This window comes from Colossoma macropomum, unplaced genomic scaffold, assembly GCF_904425465.1.
Source record: "Colossoma macropomum unplaced genomic scaffold, Colossoma_macropomum, whole genome shotgun sequence".
In the NCBI taxonomy this organism is placed as follows: Eukaryota; Metazoa; Chordata; class Actinopteri; order Characiformes; family Serrasalmidae; genus Colossoma; species Colossoma macropomum.
In genome coordinates, this window is record NW_023494810.1 from 6322610 (window position 1) to 6339431 (window position 16822).

Consider the following 16822-nt stretch of genomic DNA (forward strand, 5'->3'; position numbering starts at 1 on the left):
CCCCCAGGGGTTCCACCTTTGTAAATGCTTAAATTAAATCTGTTGGCTGAGGATCTAATTGATCGTTCCAAAAAGGCCTATCTGAGTATTACTTGTGTGCTGATGTTTATCGGCTCCAAAGTTCAAACATCCCCTGAGGGCAGATCAGAATAGCTTGATCAGAATTTAGCAGGGGTGGACAGTAACTAAGTAAATGTAATTCATTACTGTACTTAAGTCGTTTTTTCGTGTATCTGTACTTTACTGAAGTATTTCCATTTTGGGCGACTTTTTACTTTCACTCCACTACATTTCAAAGTCAAATATCTTACGTTTTACTCCACTAACATTATGCGAAACCTGTCATTCCTTTTGGCTTGTGTGTAGAAAAACGTAACATGTCAAAATGAAAGAAGCGTGAAGGAATAACACCAATCAGGGCACAGCGCGCACTTTGTTTTGAGCTTGTTTTGACATGTTGGACATACCGACCCAGTGCAAGCATACGGTTCAACGTCAGTGCAGCAGCGTAAAAATACTATTCAACATAAATGATTGAACTAACCTAACTTTATTAAAATAGACCACAATATAGAAATATGTACACATATGCAGTTGTGACTGACGTGTCTTTTTCTGAATTTATACAAACACTATTTCATTTTATAGTGAATTAGTTTTGGCTAGTTTATGTTTATGAACAGAAACCTACAGATGCAGTTTAGTAAAGGAAAACTCATTTGTGATCCTGTGTTTAAAGCAAGTTTATTAAACTTAAACTTGTAACTAAGTTGCAAATAAATCTTAAACTGAAACTTTGCTTGTTTGCAAAAAGTTATTTCTGAAATCAGGCATGTAGCCAACTGAACACTTGGTTCTACCTAATGGAAATTGTTTGCCTTCAATGTTTTGTGCTTATGATAATTTTAATAGACATCAGCGTCGCTAATTAATGACATTCTATTAAAAGACTGGATTACCAAGAGTGACACTGGAGTATTTTCACCTAATGAGTTGATAGAGTCTTCTTACAAAAATGATAATAGGACATTAAAGCCATGATTAATCTTTTAGTACTTTTACTTTCAATACTTAAGTACATTTGAAGGCAAATACTTTTGCACTTTTCCTCAAGTGGAGGTCTAAAGGGAGGAACTTCTACTTTTACTGGAGTAATATTTTACCTTGGGTATCTCTACTTTAACTCAAGTACATGGTTTGTGTACTTCGTCCACCGCTGGAGTTTAATAGCCTAATAAAAATGGACGTAGTTTAGTTTATGTTCATTTGACCTCAGGCGGTGATTCCAAATATGTTTTAGAGAAGAGAGGAATAGAGAATAACCTCAACACTGCTTCCAGTTCACAAAGCAAGTTTGACTAAGACTATAAGATAATAATAATTACTAATGTTATATTACGTAGTAATCGTTTTATTCTTATATTCTGGAAAAAAAAAATCTCGAATACTAAAAGTCTCGGTCTTGACTTGGACTCAATGTGTCCCGGCCTCGGTCTTGACTTAGACTCACTGTGTCCAGTCACCTCTTAAACCAAACCGTTTGGATCCTTTACCTTGTAATATAAACCAATTTTAAAAAGCCAAAACAAAATTACAAAACTATCCAGAGCCAACAGAAACACTTAAATGGTTTCCATGGGGTTTTTCAGCAGGGTACTGTTTCTCAGAAGAGCCTTTAGCCTTTTCAGAATGAAAACTGAGCTTGTGTGTGCAATAATCCAGCTCAGTGACTAAGCCCTGCAAGTGCACGTTTAGAAAGCGTGCGCTTTGCCTTTAAGGGACAGTGGGGGGCGGAGCCAGAGCGGCCCAGCAGTGCTAGGGCTTAAAAGAAGAGCACACAGAGGAAGCGTTGTTAACGAGTCCATGTAAGTGCCGTAACAAAGTGCTGAATGCCTTCTCTTATCTGCGGCAGTGTAACAGAGCTAACTGGAGCTTCCAGACTCGCCAAGCGGGATCTTTACAGCAACATGCACTTGCTTCTGTGTACATAAGTGTGGAATAGAAAGTCAGCAGCCACAGTCCGTTCGGAGGTTGAGGTGAGTTTTAAATGCATCTTCTGCTCGGTTGTGTTTCTTTCTCAACCAATGCGTTCGTGTTTCGGATTTGCTGATGACGACAGCAGCTCTTATCAGATTCTCTGGCGAGCCATCTGATAAGAACTGTTATTGGTCTAAACCTTCATGAGAACTTAATTCATGGACTTACGGGTCATTTTTCTGTAGAGAGAGGTAGGTGGCATTTAAAGTAAGACACTTGTGTGTGTACTTTTCTGAATAATTTCAAGACTCACACTTCAGTATATTTGTGAGAAAGGGAGCTAACTTTTTACAGAGCTCCATTTTAGCCACTAATTTCTTTTTATTTTATTTTATTTTTTTTTTGCCTTTGCCTTGCTGTTCTCACACCTGTCACTATTGAGCGTTAGCAGTTTATTTCGTGCCAAAAGAATACTAAAAAGGTAGATGTTGGCTGTACTAAAAAGTACTAGTTCAGTGGGGAGCTCAGTACTCAAGAGTTTACCGGGCTAATCCTCATTTTAACTCAAGCTGCTTTTGCTAGGCTACCTTTACTACTGTTTTGGGTCATTGTTCACTGAAGTCACAAGACCTTTACTTTGGGATGGTTTTAGGCTACTCTACCCACCTTATATTATACACAGCAACCAGTTATGTAGCCTAAAACGGTCACTTTAGACATAAACATTGGATACTACCTGACGCTGTACATTATTCTATTGAAAATCAGCTGCAAAATATTCCTCCTTGTGGCATAGAGCTGTGGACTTTGCAAAACAGCCTGAGCCCACATGCTAACTTACAAAGAAACTTAACTTCAGGGGAAGTTATGTTTCAAAATGTATGCAGAATCAAATGTTTAGCATATAAAGTGATTCTGAGTGGTTTGGTGTGAAATGCTCCATTCTAGGCAAACAGAGTCAGAGTTGTTCACAGTGGTGGTGATAGGAACCAGACGTCTGAGGAGTTCAACGCCTCTAAAAGCTCCCTCACAGAAAGTTATTACATGAAAATGCTTATAAATACACTGCCTGATGTCTGAGACATTGTTTACAGTAGTTTTGTGATAAAGTTTTGGTCTAAAATCAATTTTAATCCATTCATGGTGGAGGGATACAAGAAAGGTGTTCTGAGGCAAAATAGTCCCCAAAGAAAACTTATTTTTTTAGATTGACCATTATTTTTACCATCATCAACATTGCATAAAAACTCAGAAGACATGTTTAGGTTCATTGGTGATAAATAAAATGGCTATATTGGCATTGTAGACATTGTGACTGCTGGTTCCTATCACCACCACTGTGAAGAAACCTGAGTATGCACGTTTCTCTACGAACGAACCATTTCACGCCAAACTAATCTAAATGACTTCGTTTACATCCGAACCATTAAATTATACGGAGATTTTGAAAAATCGGTGGATTTCCCCTTCTTTTTGCTTCATTTCGCTGCTGTTAGAGCAGGCTGGACGACAGTGTTAAATGAATGAATTTTGCTTTTATGAAAATGCAGTCAAATGGCAATTATGACATGCTGATAAAATACAATTATTTAAAGCTGTAGTCAGTCTATGAGGAAGAAACGCTTCAGTTTTATTGCATCAGGTAAATACAGTCAAATTACGATAGCGCACTCCTCAGCTGAGTCATCCGGAAGCTAGGCGTGATTTTTTTTTTCACACCCGTATTCCGTCAAGCCCCGTCCTCCTGGGCTACGATTGGTTAGTTGCTCGTACTCACGAGCGCTGCGGGTATAAACAGCGCGCTACGATTGGCTGGCTGCTCGTCCTCGCCGCTCGTGTTTGACAAAGTTGCTGAGAAAGATGCAGCTTGTGAGTATAAACTACAAACCAAGCGGTTTAGAGCCGGGACGCGACGGCATGATGTTGCAGACCGGAGAAGCGTGGCCTGACCCGAGGGCGAAGCGTTCTGGAAAGGCGGGCTGCTTGAGAGCCAATCGTAGCACAGGAGGCGGGGCCAGTCGCTAAGCGACGCGTTCTAGAACGGCGGACTGTTCGTATGAGCCACTAGCCAATCCTTCTGGCTTGCCGCGCAAGTAGAGCGGGTATGGTTGCTAAGAGACCGCGGGGAAGGTGGAGAGAGTGTGGGGTGTGAACTGCTTGTCTCTCCTTAATCAATGTTTTTTTAGAAATACGGTTTAAAAATACACGTTTAAGTGCAGGTTTAACTATTATGAACTGACTCCTAATGATAATGACCTGGGGAGACCAAACCTAGCTTAGTTCTGGATATGCATGTTACCTCAGTTAATGTGTCGCAGGGCTATATTAGCTTGTTTACATTGTTTAAAGTGCTTGAAATGCTTCAGGCATTGTCAGCTCAACACATTTAAGGTAGATTTTGTCATAACTGCATTTGTGAGAGACTGTAGCTAAACGCTGATGAATCTAATCACCTTCTGAAACACTTGAGTCCCATATAAAGCCTTTAGACTAGCTTTTTGTTTACCAATCCTGTGTCACTGTCACATCCCGCAGCCTCTTTGTCTCATAATAACAGTAGAACATATCAGCGTTGGCTTCCGCTGCCCATAAATACGGCAGAGAAATGTCTCTCCTGACCACTGCCAGCATGGTACGCCTTGCACCTGTTGTGAGAGGAAGCGTTCGCCCCATGGGGTTCATTATCATGGATCAGGTTGCGCTGTGTGGAGTGACTGTATCCAAGGTCCAGAGCGTGCAGGATGCAGCAGGGATTTTCTTGCTTTGTCTTACTTTCTTCTTTCCCCGTCTTTCCTTCTTGCGTTTCAGTGATTTTGATCTGTGCAATACCAACGTAGTGCTAAAGTTGCTCAAAAACTGCTTGATCTCTTTCTTGTCCTCCTCAGCACCTTTCTGAAAGTTCATTTTTACATTCTTTGTAGATGATGAAATGATTAACAGGCGGTATGCAGCTTATGTAACTGTGCTGTGTTAATGTCGTAAAACAACAGGCGTTACAGCTGAGTATTCAGCTGAGGAGTCCCTCTTAGGTCCCAGTATATAAAAACAGCCCTGTGCTTTGTTAAATGTTATTGTGTTTAATATATATATGTCAAGAATTTCTAATGAGAATGTTGGCATGCAAGGACATAAGAGGAAAAACAAGATGAAGCTTGCCTCCAAGTTCTTCAGTTGATGCTCACACAAGAGCCTGTCAGTCAAAGAGTGAAAGGTGTATTGGACAAGGCTAACCTACAGGCTGCCTTTAAGCATGTATGATGCGTTTTCTTTAACATGACAACAAACTATGCTGCAAAACACTGACCAGAGGGCAGAAAAGGTTCATGTAAGTCATTTGCATAAACATTCTAAGAAATATTTCCAAAGCATGCTAAATAGACAGCATTAGTGTCCTGAGTTATCTAGCTGGTTTCCTACGTTTTGATTGATAAAAAATGTCGCAAACACCCAGGAAAAACAAGAGTAGACTCCTGAGTGTTATGTATTTTGTTGTGTATTAGTGTGTGACAACTATGAGAACATTTATGCGGATGCTCTGTGTCCTCAGGGCTCGTAGGGGCACAAGTGTCTCGAAGTCTTGTCAAACCAAGCGTTTGTCATACCACAGCTGGTGGAGTGGAGAAAATGTTGCTCAATGCTCTGTTTTTTTTGAAAGACCTCGAGCGGGGTCCACTGCACAAGGCAGTAGCACTGCTTCATTTAGTGTCAGAAACGGCTGGCTGTATTGCAAAAGGAGAAAGAAACAGGAAAGTGGCTTGGGGGCGTCCACACTGATGACCCTAGACTTAGCAACCTTAAACAGAGAGCACTGCGCTTCTCACTTCAGACTGAAAAAACAGCATATAAAAATACTTGTGATATTTGGCAATAAAGAATCCAATTCACAAAAGCTTTCACAGGACAAAAAAATGGCTGAGAATCAGGAAAACACGTAAAATGATTCAACACATCATCTAGTGCTTTCAGACTGCTCTGTCCAAGTCCAAATTTAATGATGTGTCCCCATAGCTATTTGTTTACAAGTGAATCACCTTGTTCCCCCCTGGGCTGTGTTTCAGGTACAGCTCAGCAGCTGACAGCTTGGTGAGAAGAGCGTTTCCTGGCTTGAATGCGACCCGATTGCAGCTGGAGCATGTCCACTGCAGGCTTGACTGCCCAGGAGATTTGTTTACCCTCGCAAAGCCTCTTCCTGCGGGGCAGCCATTGCCATAGCATGGCCGGAGCCAAGCCCTCCTGGAAATATAACCATGATCTTGACAAGTGAGTGCCTCAGAACTGATACAATGGGCTGTTGACATGTTATTGTAAGGTGAGACTCGAAGATGGATTAGTTTTGTGGGACTCTAAACCTTCTCTGATAATCTCTGACAAACAGGGAATGGCTTGTCTGAAATGCTTCACAAACTGTACCTAGACACTTTAGACTATATGAAAGTGAAAGGCTTTTCTGCTTTTTTTTCCCACCTTTCAGCTTGTACTTGAGCATTGATGCTTCTATGAATTACAACCTCCAACCCCAGCAACAGGTGCCGTCATTCTTAACAGGAGGCAGTAAGTCACACCCTTTTCTTGCTCAATACAGATATTTAAATAACCAACAAATAAGACATCTGAAACAATTCCACTCATGTGTAACAAAATGGTCAAGGGCCTGTTCTGTGCCAAAGTCTAAGAGCTTTAAACTCGTCTTACATAACGGATAAAGATGCATGGTCAGTTCTCCTCTTACTGAGCATCTTTGCTCTTTTTTGTACAGAACAGAGATTCCATTCTCATTCCCCACAAAGTCCTGGAGCCCAGCCGCTGCCTCCTAAAACATCCCGTCCTACGCAGCTGTCCTTATCCTCCACGGTTGACACCTACACCCCGAGCCCTGTTGAAGATGACCAGGTGGTCCCTGTCTTCCAGCGCCTGTCTGTATCTGACCCCATCTCCCCACCTCAGACACCAAGCCGAGTAGCAAAGCCTCTTCCCCCAATCCCTGGCTCTGTGGAGCCATCTGCTGACCAGACCATGGACAGTGAGGTGGAGTCCTTTACTGGGGATGACAGTCGTTGTCTGGTGCCTGATCAAGTTCCCAAATCTCCCCTACGATGCACTATGCACAGTCGTAGGAGTTTTAGGGACTGTGGACAGATCAATTATGCCTATTTTGAAGGGCCAGTGTTGTCCCACCAAAGCAAGCAACAGCAACATCCGAAGAAAAAACAGGAACAGCAGGCTCATGAGCACCTTCTTCAGCAGCAGCGGGAGCAGGAGCTCCACGACCAGCAGCAGCAGAAGGCGGTGTGCCTTCGGCAGCAAGACCGTGCCCAGCGCAAGCTTCGGCGCTCCCATTCTGGCCCTGCCGGCTCCTTTAACAAACCCTCTGCCCTCCGCCTGTCCTGTCATCAGCGGAACACCCAGTGCCCGGACAAACCCGAAGTCCCTCCTCGAGTACCCATTCCCCCGAGGCCAGCTAAGGCAACCTCTGACTACCGCCGCTGGTCAGCGGAGGTATCCTCTGGGGCTTACAGTGACGAAGACAGACCTCCAAAAATTCCCCCCAGAGAACCTTTGTCCAGTGGGACATCCCGAACGCCGAGCCCCAAGAGCCTCCCTATTTACCTCAACGGGATCATGCCGCCCACCCAGAGCTTTGCCCCGGATCCTAAATACGTGAGCCGGGGCTTGCAGAGGCAGAACAGTGAAGGTTCCCCGTGCATTTTACCCATCATGGAAAATGGCAGGAAGGCCAGCACCACGCACTACTTCCTGCTGCCGCAACGACCCGCGTACCTAGACAAACACGAGAAGTATTTTGTGGACAGTGCGGTGAGTCGAAGCACCGAAGCCTCAGGCTCCAGTCTAGACTCGGTCTGTCAAAGCAAAAGGAAAACGCACTCAGACTTTGTGTAAGGTGGAACATACAGAACATGGACTGTGCCTCATTTTACGAGAGAACCATTGTCCTGCTGCCTGAGCACCTAAAGGACTCTTCTGCAGCTTGCAAGCAGTTATTAGTTTTACCCTAGTTTTTGAAAAAGTAGGGTAAGTTACATACCAATTGCAGTTACTGAGAATTCTTGTTGCTGTGTCCTTCTCACAATGGAAACAAATCTCTGGCATGAAAGTGCGGCTTTGGAGGCACTAGTCACTGTGGACAATATTGCAAAATAATTGTGTTTTATTAATTCATTGTTTATTGTTGTGTGATACTTAAGTGTTTTAAATGATGCTGTGGTGCAGTTATTAGGTATGAGCTGGTCTGGTACCTCATTTTATTCAGTGTTTTGTTTTTTTGTTTTTTTTTTCTTTCTTTTTGGTAGTCAGGCTTTATATTGCTTTGAAGAATTGCTGCTTCTGTGGCTGAAATTGTGCTCCAGAGCTTCTTCTGTGAAAATAGAGGGACAGCGAGTCAGTAGAGCATCTGTTCATTTTGTGTTGCACACGAAATATGAAGTACAAAAAAGGCCAAGCTGTTTCGTGGCCACATTTTTAGTGAAGGATATTCCATGAAAATCTGTCTATTCCATTGTGAATAAATAGGCACAAAGTTGCTGTTTAGCCTCCTGGGTCACTAATGCTCTAAGCTGTTGTCCAGAGACTTTGCCTGTTTGTGTTTGTGTGTGTGTATATATGTGTGTTTGTATGTGTGGCCCCATCTGTGTTGTATTTCTCCGATTTTGATTGTGAAAACTGCAATCGGAAGTTCTGCTGACATTGTGCATGTTACATAGGAATGGTCTAAATATAGTATTTGCGTTCATTGTTGTGCATGGACAATATTTGTTATGCTGCAAAGCTTTACGTACAGAATGTACCCATGATACATTTTGTTGTAAATAGGTGTAGTACCAATCAGAAGTTGGTTAGCTTTTAAACAGATGAGTGTTGGCTGCTGATGCTGATGTTTTTCATAAATTTACCAAACAATATTTTGATCTGACAATTCCTTATGAACGCAAGGTGACAGTGATAACAAATTTGGCTTGGATAAACAGGGACTCCTCCCATTTTTTCCCCGTTCAAGTTGTGTTGGCTACCTTCTGCATGATTTGAGACTTTCACAGCAGATATTTAAAAAAGGGTTATACCTGAGTGAGTGATAACTTTATAATTGGATTTTTTTCCACTTAATACTACAAAATCATAACTTTACCACACTTGAAAATTTCAGGTCGGGAGTATTTCTCATGCAAGAAAAGGGTAGGGCGAATGTTTCCTGTTTTTAGTTACTTTTGAAAGTGTAGCCAACATAGTTCTTTATTGCGCAAAAATAGGTGACTGTTTTGAAACCTGTGAAAGTGTGTAGGTCTTGTTCTCTAGCTGTTGTCTTTGAATAGCTTAAACAAGCTGTGAGTCAGAGTTGCGAAAAGGACTGTCCCCAGTACTACCTCCCTTAACAGGAATGAAAAATACTTCTCTTCATTAATATCTCATTATCTGAGAACGATAACGAATCATGCATGGACTAAGTAGACAAAGCCTTTACTATCTCAAGCCATTTTTCCCTCCAATGTACTTAAGGCCAGGAAAACCATTAAGTCTAATCTCAAATTGATTACATTGTTTTTCTTTCTACTCGACCAGACACAATCCTTCTCTCTGGTTCAAAATCTCTCAAACGTTTACTTAAACCTGTGTATGTAGCTATGTCCGTGTCTAGTACATTTGGCTGACCTGACAGAAACAGTCTTTCCTGTTCCTGTACATGCATACCTGTCAGACGTGATTGCTGTGGGTGTGGACCTTGGAGACTTTGGCTGCTGGCAGCACGTAAATGAGATGTTTTATTGTTATATATTGTTCCAACACCACCGTGATTACTCAGTAAATGTAGCAAGTGCATCATGGTAACCCTGAAAATAATAATAAAAAAAGAAAACAAACCCACAAACGTGCTGAGCTCACAGGTCAATACATCGAGTTCAAAAATTTCCACGTCACATCAGGAAGGGACACAAACAGAACTGATGCCACTTTTTTGTATTCCTTTTTTTTTTTTCCTTTTACAAAAATTCATTTATCAACAAAAATGTTTACATTGTACATTTGTATTATTTAACCTTTTGACCTGTTTCCTGTGTCTTACCTGAAAGAAATGAAGGCAAGTTCAAGAATAGCTAATAGACTGTGGTATAGAAGAAAAAAGGCAGAAGCAAAATGCACTGAGAGAGCAGTATATTATGATGTGTAAAAGTATTTAACATAGTCCTCCTGAGTAGTGCTATGTGTAGTATAGCCTTTAAAAGAAAAAGAAAATAAACACACTTATTTATGAATCGAGTTTGCTTCTTAATCTGATGTCCTGTTGTATTTCATTCTCTGAAAGATGGCCTATCTCTCCGGAACACAAAGATATTGCTGTTTTGCCTGTTTTATCCCACCCACGCCTCTGCCTCATTACTGCTGGCCTCGTTCCAGACAGGAGGAAGGTGAATTACGCTGTCACTCAGCCACTGATCTGAAATCAGTTTTGTTTGTGGCGTAATGGTTAAGGTTTTGATTTCTGATAGGGGCGTTAGGCCCGGAGTGTTACCGCACGACTTGTGCCAAAGACATGAATCACTCATATACACACACACACACACACACACACACACACACACACACACACACACACACACACACTCAACAACCTGCTCGGCTTCCTGTTCGTCATTGTGACATTTTGCCCTCCTGATTAGCTGGAGAGCGAAAAGGAGAATCTGGTCTGATCAGGTCTCCACTGAGGTGATCATACTAGTGCATGTCCCAAGTATAGAGCAAGCAAACCACTTAGACTGACCTGTGTACCACTCAGTTCACAGTCGTGCTTAGTAACGTGGTTTTTGTAGTCGTGAGACTTTAAATTGTGATTGCTTTATGCTGTGTGATAAGGCCATTAAGCTTTATAGTATAATGACTCTGAAGTTTTTTTCATTAGTGGAAACGGAAGCAGGTGGTTCACCTTCCGAAATATTAACTCGACTTGAATGTAAACTGACTGACAACACTGGCTGTTGCCACGGTGATTGTACAATCAGTGATAATAATATTAATAACAATTCTGAGAAGAAAAATTAAGGAAGTTGAGGATATTTTAGCTAGTTTGAACCTTATGATTACCATGTTAACTTTATCCGCAATATCTGGCTATGAATTCATCTTCTAATCTCAAATTTTATCTTTGAATTTTTGTCTTGGGGGGCCAAAGTGCTGTGTTTGTGGTGGACTGAGGGCTAAACAGACAAAACTAATATAAAGTTATCAAAATACTTCAAAAAAGACATTTTGTAAATGAAAGTAAGAATCAGTGATTATACACACACACACACACACACACACACACACACACACACACACACACACTATATATATATATATATATATATATTATATATATATATATGAATATATATGAGAGAGAGAGAGAGAGAGAGAGGATAAAACAAAAAAATTGTTCTCTCATTGGTCGGGGTAACTTTCTGGTGGGACAAATCAAATCTCATGGGTCAACTCTGGCCCAAAGGCCTCACTTTGGGCAGCTCTGCTCTAGAGCAAGCTTTTTTTCGGTTTAAGGCTAGGAACCCCGCCCCCCCCTTGTGATGAATCCTAAGGGTGGGATGAACCTTTTTTAGCCTTTGGGGTTGATTTTTTGGGGGCATACTGTTTCATAACATTTATAATTAAATCCATGGGAAAGCAGAATGCCAATGTCACTGGAGCCGAATATTGCAGCCGCATAACTGTAGGCACTGTCTTCAAATCATCATTACGATGGAGAAAATGGATTATCTGACAGAAATGACTCATCAGATAAGGAGGACAACAAGGTGAAAGCTAAAGTTAGTGAGGTCGTTGTCTATCTGCATACCTCGGCTTTGCTTTCTTTTCTCTGGATGAAAGTTTGAAAAAGGTAGAATAAACATTTTGTGCTGAATACAGATAGAATAACTGGTTTACTTTTGATTTTATACCACAACTGATGTAAAAGTAGCTCTATTGCTAGCTTGGTTTTATCCTCTTGCCTCATTGGCTAGGACAGCAATCAGGATTGGTTGATACCACAGGGATTCCCAATAGTTCTATGAAGTTTTTGCTAGTTGTGGTGAGAGTAATGAATGAGTGATGAATGAAAATATGGATGCAATATAAAATTGTGAATTCTAATTCAGTAATGCTGAGTAAAACAATGCTTCGCTACAGAAATACTGAATAACATGACAAATAACATGCTAAACCCTAGTTTTAGGCCGAGAAGACCCTTTTAAGATTTGAGTTCAGATATGATTGACCAATGATATTAGAACCAATTAAATAAAAGTGGACATTAAATGCAGGTGAAATGATGTAAATCAATTTAAATAATTTCAGCTGTATAGCACTTTACATGTTATGACTGCTTGCCTCAATTACCATAAGCAGAACAAAGGACATCCCTCGATAATGTAGTAGCTAGCGTGTGCCGTTAAGCATAATACCCACACTGTGGATGTGCTGTTAATGAAATACCTCAAAAATGATATGTGCCCAGCTTAATCACGCTGTGATCAAAGGAAGATTTATCACACCATCAGACTAAAAGATGAAAGAACACATCAAAGACCAAGAAACATGCCAAAGTTATATGGTGGAAAGCAAGCCTGGAGTGAGCAGCTAACATTTAGAAACGTTTGTGACATTGAAAGGCCTCTGAAAGCTTTGAGTGCAGTAAAAAGAAGTATGCTGGTAGCAGCAGCCTTAACCTCTTCAACTCCTTGAGACAACCGTTGGTTCCAAAACACATATTCATAACTTTCAGATTTCATAAGCTACATTCAAAAGGTGGGTGTCTACTTTCCAGTCCAATAGATGAGTAATGTAATTTTAAACCCTTATAATAAAAGAACCTGAACTCAGTTTTTTTGTCTACTGAAAGTCGACCCATTTTTCCACAAATCAGGGTTATCAACTATAAACAGATGGCGTCTCTTCAGTGATCTGCTCTGTAAAAATTATTTTTATAAAATAATACAAAGAGCATCTAAGATTTTTGGCTTTCAGTAGTAAACTGTAAGCATATAGCAATTTGTGTATGATCATAAAACACATGCTCTGTTAATTTGAAGGGAGCTTTTATTTTATTTATTTATTTTTGTAAAAATTTACATTAATTACACGCAGTTACTGAATAATTTGCCTTATGATTTGGTAATGTAAACCAAAATATACCCTGAAGAACAGTCTAGTCTTTCTTACCAACTGCAGACACTTATGGCTCTTTGTCTTTCTGTTTCATTTGAGGTTATGAAATCTCATGTCATGTGGACTGAAGTGTGGTTGTCAAGGTGACAAGTCACACCCATAGCTTTTTTTCTATCGCTACAGTTCAGTAATCCCTGTCAACTCCACAGGCACAGTGACCCAAATTCATACTGAGCCATGCTTTAGGTCATTTTGATTAATGAGTGATGTGGTAGTTATAATGCAATTTATGGATTTGTGGTTCTTTTTTTAAACAGTTAGCCAGTTGATGAATGGATTCTGCTGCGTAGGCATTGCTGGGATCCTTCTACCCAAAGGCAGATCTCCAGCCCTTTGAGCTGTGAGCTACACTTTTGGAACAATGCTTGACTGTGATTTAACTTACTGTGATGGATTAGATGCCTCTCAAAAGGACAGTGACCACCACCCTTATGTGAGTAGTTACTGCTTAGGGACATAGTTTTATTAAAATGGGTGAAAGGTCAGTTTTGACAAACCCTCACTACCAACAAGCATGTGGCCATGACATCTTTTGGGAATTGTGTATGCAAACAGGTGTGGCTCACTGATAATGAATAAACATTATAAGGTTATAATGAACTAGCCTAGAAACATAAACAGTGCAGGCCTTATCAGTGCAGCAGTGTACGATTATGTAAAGCTGTCTATGGTATTAGAAGAAAATCTTTAATCATAAGATTAAAATGTGTTGGATAGATGTATCTATGTACACTGGGCCCAAATGTACAACATTTCTTATGAAATCACAGGTATTAATAGGGGGTTTATCCTTCTTTCCTGCAGTACCAGCCTCTACTCTTGTGGGAAACTTTACACTAGATGTTGGAAGATTGCAAGAAATTGGTTGCATTCAGCCTCAGGAGCACCAGGTGCTGATGTTGGATGATTAGCTCTGGATCAAAAACACCACTTCAGCTCGTCTCAAAAGGTACTGAATGGTGCTACTTCACTGCAGAAAATGCAGTTCAACTGCTCCACAGCCCAATACTGGGAGTCTTTATACCCCTCTAGCCGACGCTTGGCATTGGATATGGTGACTTAGGCTCATGTGTGGCTGATCCAAAGTGTCCCACTTTATTGCCAATGATTTGTCAGCAATGACAATGACAATTCACTAATGTGTCTACTTTTGGACATACAGTGCTTCTGGAATCTTCCATTAAAACCTATTAACATTATCACCATGCAGCCAATACATGTGGAAATGTGTCTTATTAAATCCCAGTGTGGTACTTTGAGAAAAAAACGTGGGGAAAAAAAGTAATGAAGTGCTGGCAAATATTTTATAGCATCATTTAAAAAGACTGTCTGTGGTTGGACTTTAAGGATCCATTTTCAAGTCTGTAGTGCGCTCTGGTGGCAAAGGGGTATTACTGCATCTTATGGTGCTCATCCTAATGTGGATGGTTAACTATAGTCGGCTAAATACCACTAAACTCGTGTGTCATCTAGAATTAAGCAATAAACCACAAAAAGAGTGGGTTATTGTAGTTTTATCACACCAAAGGATATTCACATAATTATTTATTGGAAAATGTGTATAAGTTCTTATAATAATTTACTTCCCTTAGTGGATGGTGTTGTTGCCAAGCCACCCATGTGCTTGTCTTTGCCATGGACTGCTGAATGAGAAGAACATTCAGTCGCCCATTACTGTATATTGCGGTCATTTTATGAACGTTTTATATAATTAAAAATGTTATATAGTAAAATCTGTTAATTGATAAACCTATCATAACATAGCACTGTTTAATGCAAAAAAACCCTCACTTTATAAGTACTTTTTGGTCACCAAATTACCACAGTGTGATTTCCAGTCATGTTTAGCATGAAGCTAACAGCACCCCTTTCCCGTGCTGGGGCTCAGTCTCAAATGGCTGCCTGCTCCCTACATAGTGCACTCCATAGGAATTTAAATACTGGCTCCTGCACCCCAAGAGTGCATAATATAGCTTAAAATTTGTCATTTGGGATTCAGCCACATCCATACTGAACAAATGGTGCAATATTTGGCTGTAGAAGCTAGAATCCCAAACCTTACATAGCACACTATTTAGAGATTAGGGAGCCGTTTGAGATTTAGACTGGGTCTTATGCTACTTAAGGTAGATCTGACTAAAACAGAGCGCCTTAGCCATTCAAGAGACATTCTTTAGTCTTTCATATTGCCGTTTTACAGTGAATTATATTTTAAGTACGATTCAAGCCTGAGATATTAATGACAGTTGTTCAAGTTGTTTTTAGGTCTGGTTCTGGTTAAGAAAATAAGTTTGAAGGTTTCCACCATTAAGGTAACCGCTAAATTATTTAAGATGGAACAGTAAAGTTAAATAAGAAGCCACCTTAAACCTCGTTACAGAAAAAGCCATTTCTACAATGTAATAACTTTCTATACACATTATGTTCCTTAGATTTTATAGGTACATTTCCACAAGTAATTACCAAGAAAATTAAGCCAAATCCAAGCTTCACAAACAGTTCATGCGAGCCTAAAACTGATACACACTTCTCTTCAGCATGTAGCAGTAATTATAGCTATTAAGATCCAAAGCAACTGGAGACAAAACGTTTTTTGCACTTCACGTTGATAATTAACCCTTGAATATAAAAACAACTCATTGAAATGGGTTGAGAAATGTGAACTTTGTGCTTTTTATCCAGAAAAACTGTATTTGTTTACAGGCCAGTCTTGCTCGGAACAATATGACATGTTAACGTATTGCAGCCTCGGGCCAAAGCAGCCATTGCGGCATCTATGCATATATGTCTATGTGTATTTTACAACAGCTTCGAACGTAGCTCAGCCAATCAGATTTTAGGACTGAAACTATCCATTTTATAATCCCTAGTTTAACAGTTTTAAATATGACCTTGTTGGCTGTTTGAATGCAGTTTACAAGTGGGAAAATTGGTATTTCAGGTTCTGACACCATTCAAAAGCAGCATTAACTTCCACCTCTGTCCATTCTCATAAGTTAAAAGGCTACCATAGACATAACATCTCTCAATATCTTACAATGGGCTTTGTATTGACAAATCAAGACCCATTACACTGGATGACATGATTATTCATTATAAATACTGTAGTGTTTACCGCTATTAAAGAAGGCACAGCTGATGCACAAGACATTGTGCTTTATTAAAAGGCAGTAGGTAGCCTCAGCCATGACGTACACCAGAGAGTTTTATCTAACAATTTGCTGTGATTTTTTTTTTTATCAAGAAGTGATAATGTCTCAAGAAAAGAAGTTTAAGTTTCAATGAACCGATAGAGCTACAGCTGAACATTGCTGTCACTGTCTGGAGGGAGAACCTCACAGTTAATCCCCAAACCCACGCTTGTAGCTGGCATTTCAAAATCAAAGAGTCCGAGACAGGGCAGCGACTGTTAAAGGGAGCAACTCCCGAGTGTTTGAGTGGAACAATTTCTCCGTTCCGCTTTCAAGACCGGGGGTTTGGAAAAGAAAAAAGCAAGTGGTGGAGGATGACACAGGGCGCGGAGGCTGATACAATCCCTGAGGTCCACAACTACAATTTGGCTCCAGATCCTGCAGTTGTCGACTTAGATCCCAATGAAAACATGTCGGTCAGACAGGAGATCCTCCAGCTGTGGAAA

General features: G+C 40.5%; 1 protein-coding gene across 1 annotated transcript; it reads left to right on the top strand.

Moving 5' to 3' along the window:
* Positions 1–1841: 1841 nt before the first annotated feature.
* Positions 1842–10241, top strand: errfi1a (ERBB receptor feedback inhibitor 1a). The gene is made up of 4 exons (XM_036559258.1): positions 1842–2036; positions 6036–6237; positions 6449–6528; positions 6734–10241. The coding sequence occupies exons 2-4, from the start codon at positions 6086–6088 to the stop codon at positions 7873–7875; spliced, it is 1374 nt and encodes a 457-aa protein (XP_036415151.1). The 5' UTR covers positions 1842–2036; positions 6036–6085; the 3' UTR covers positions 7876–10241.
* The last annotated feature ends 6581 nt before the right edge of the window (positions 10242–16822 follow it).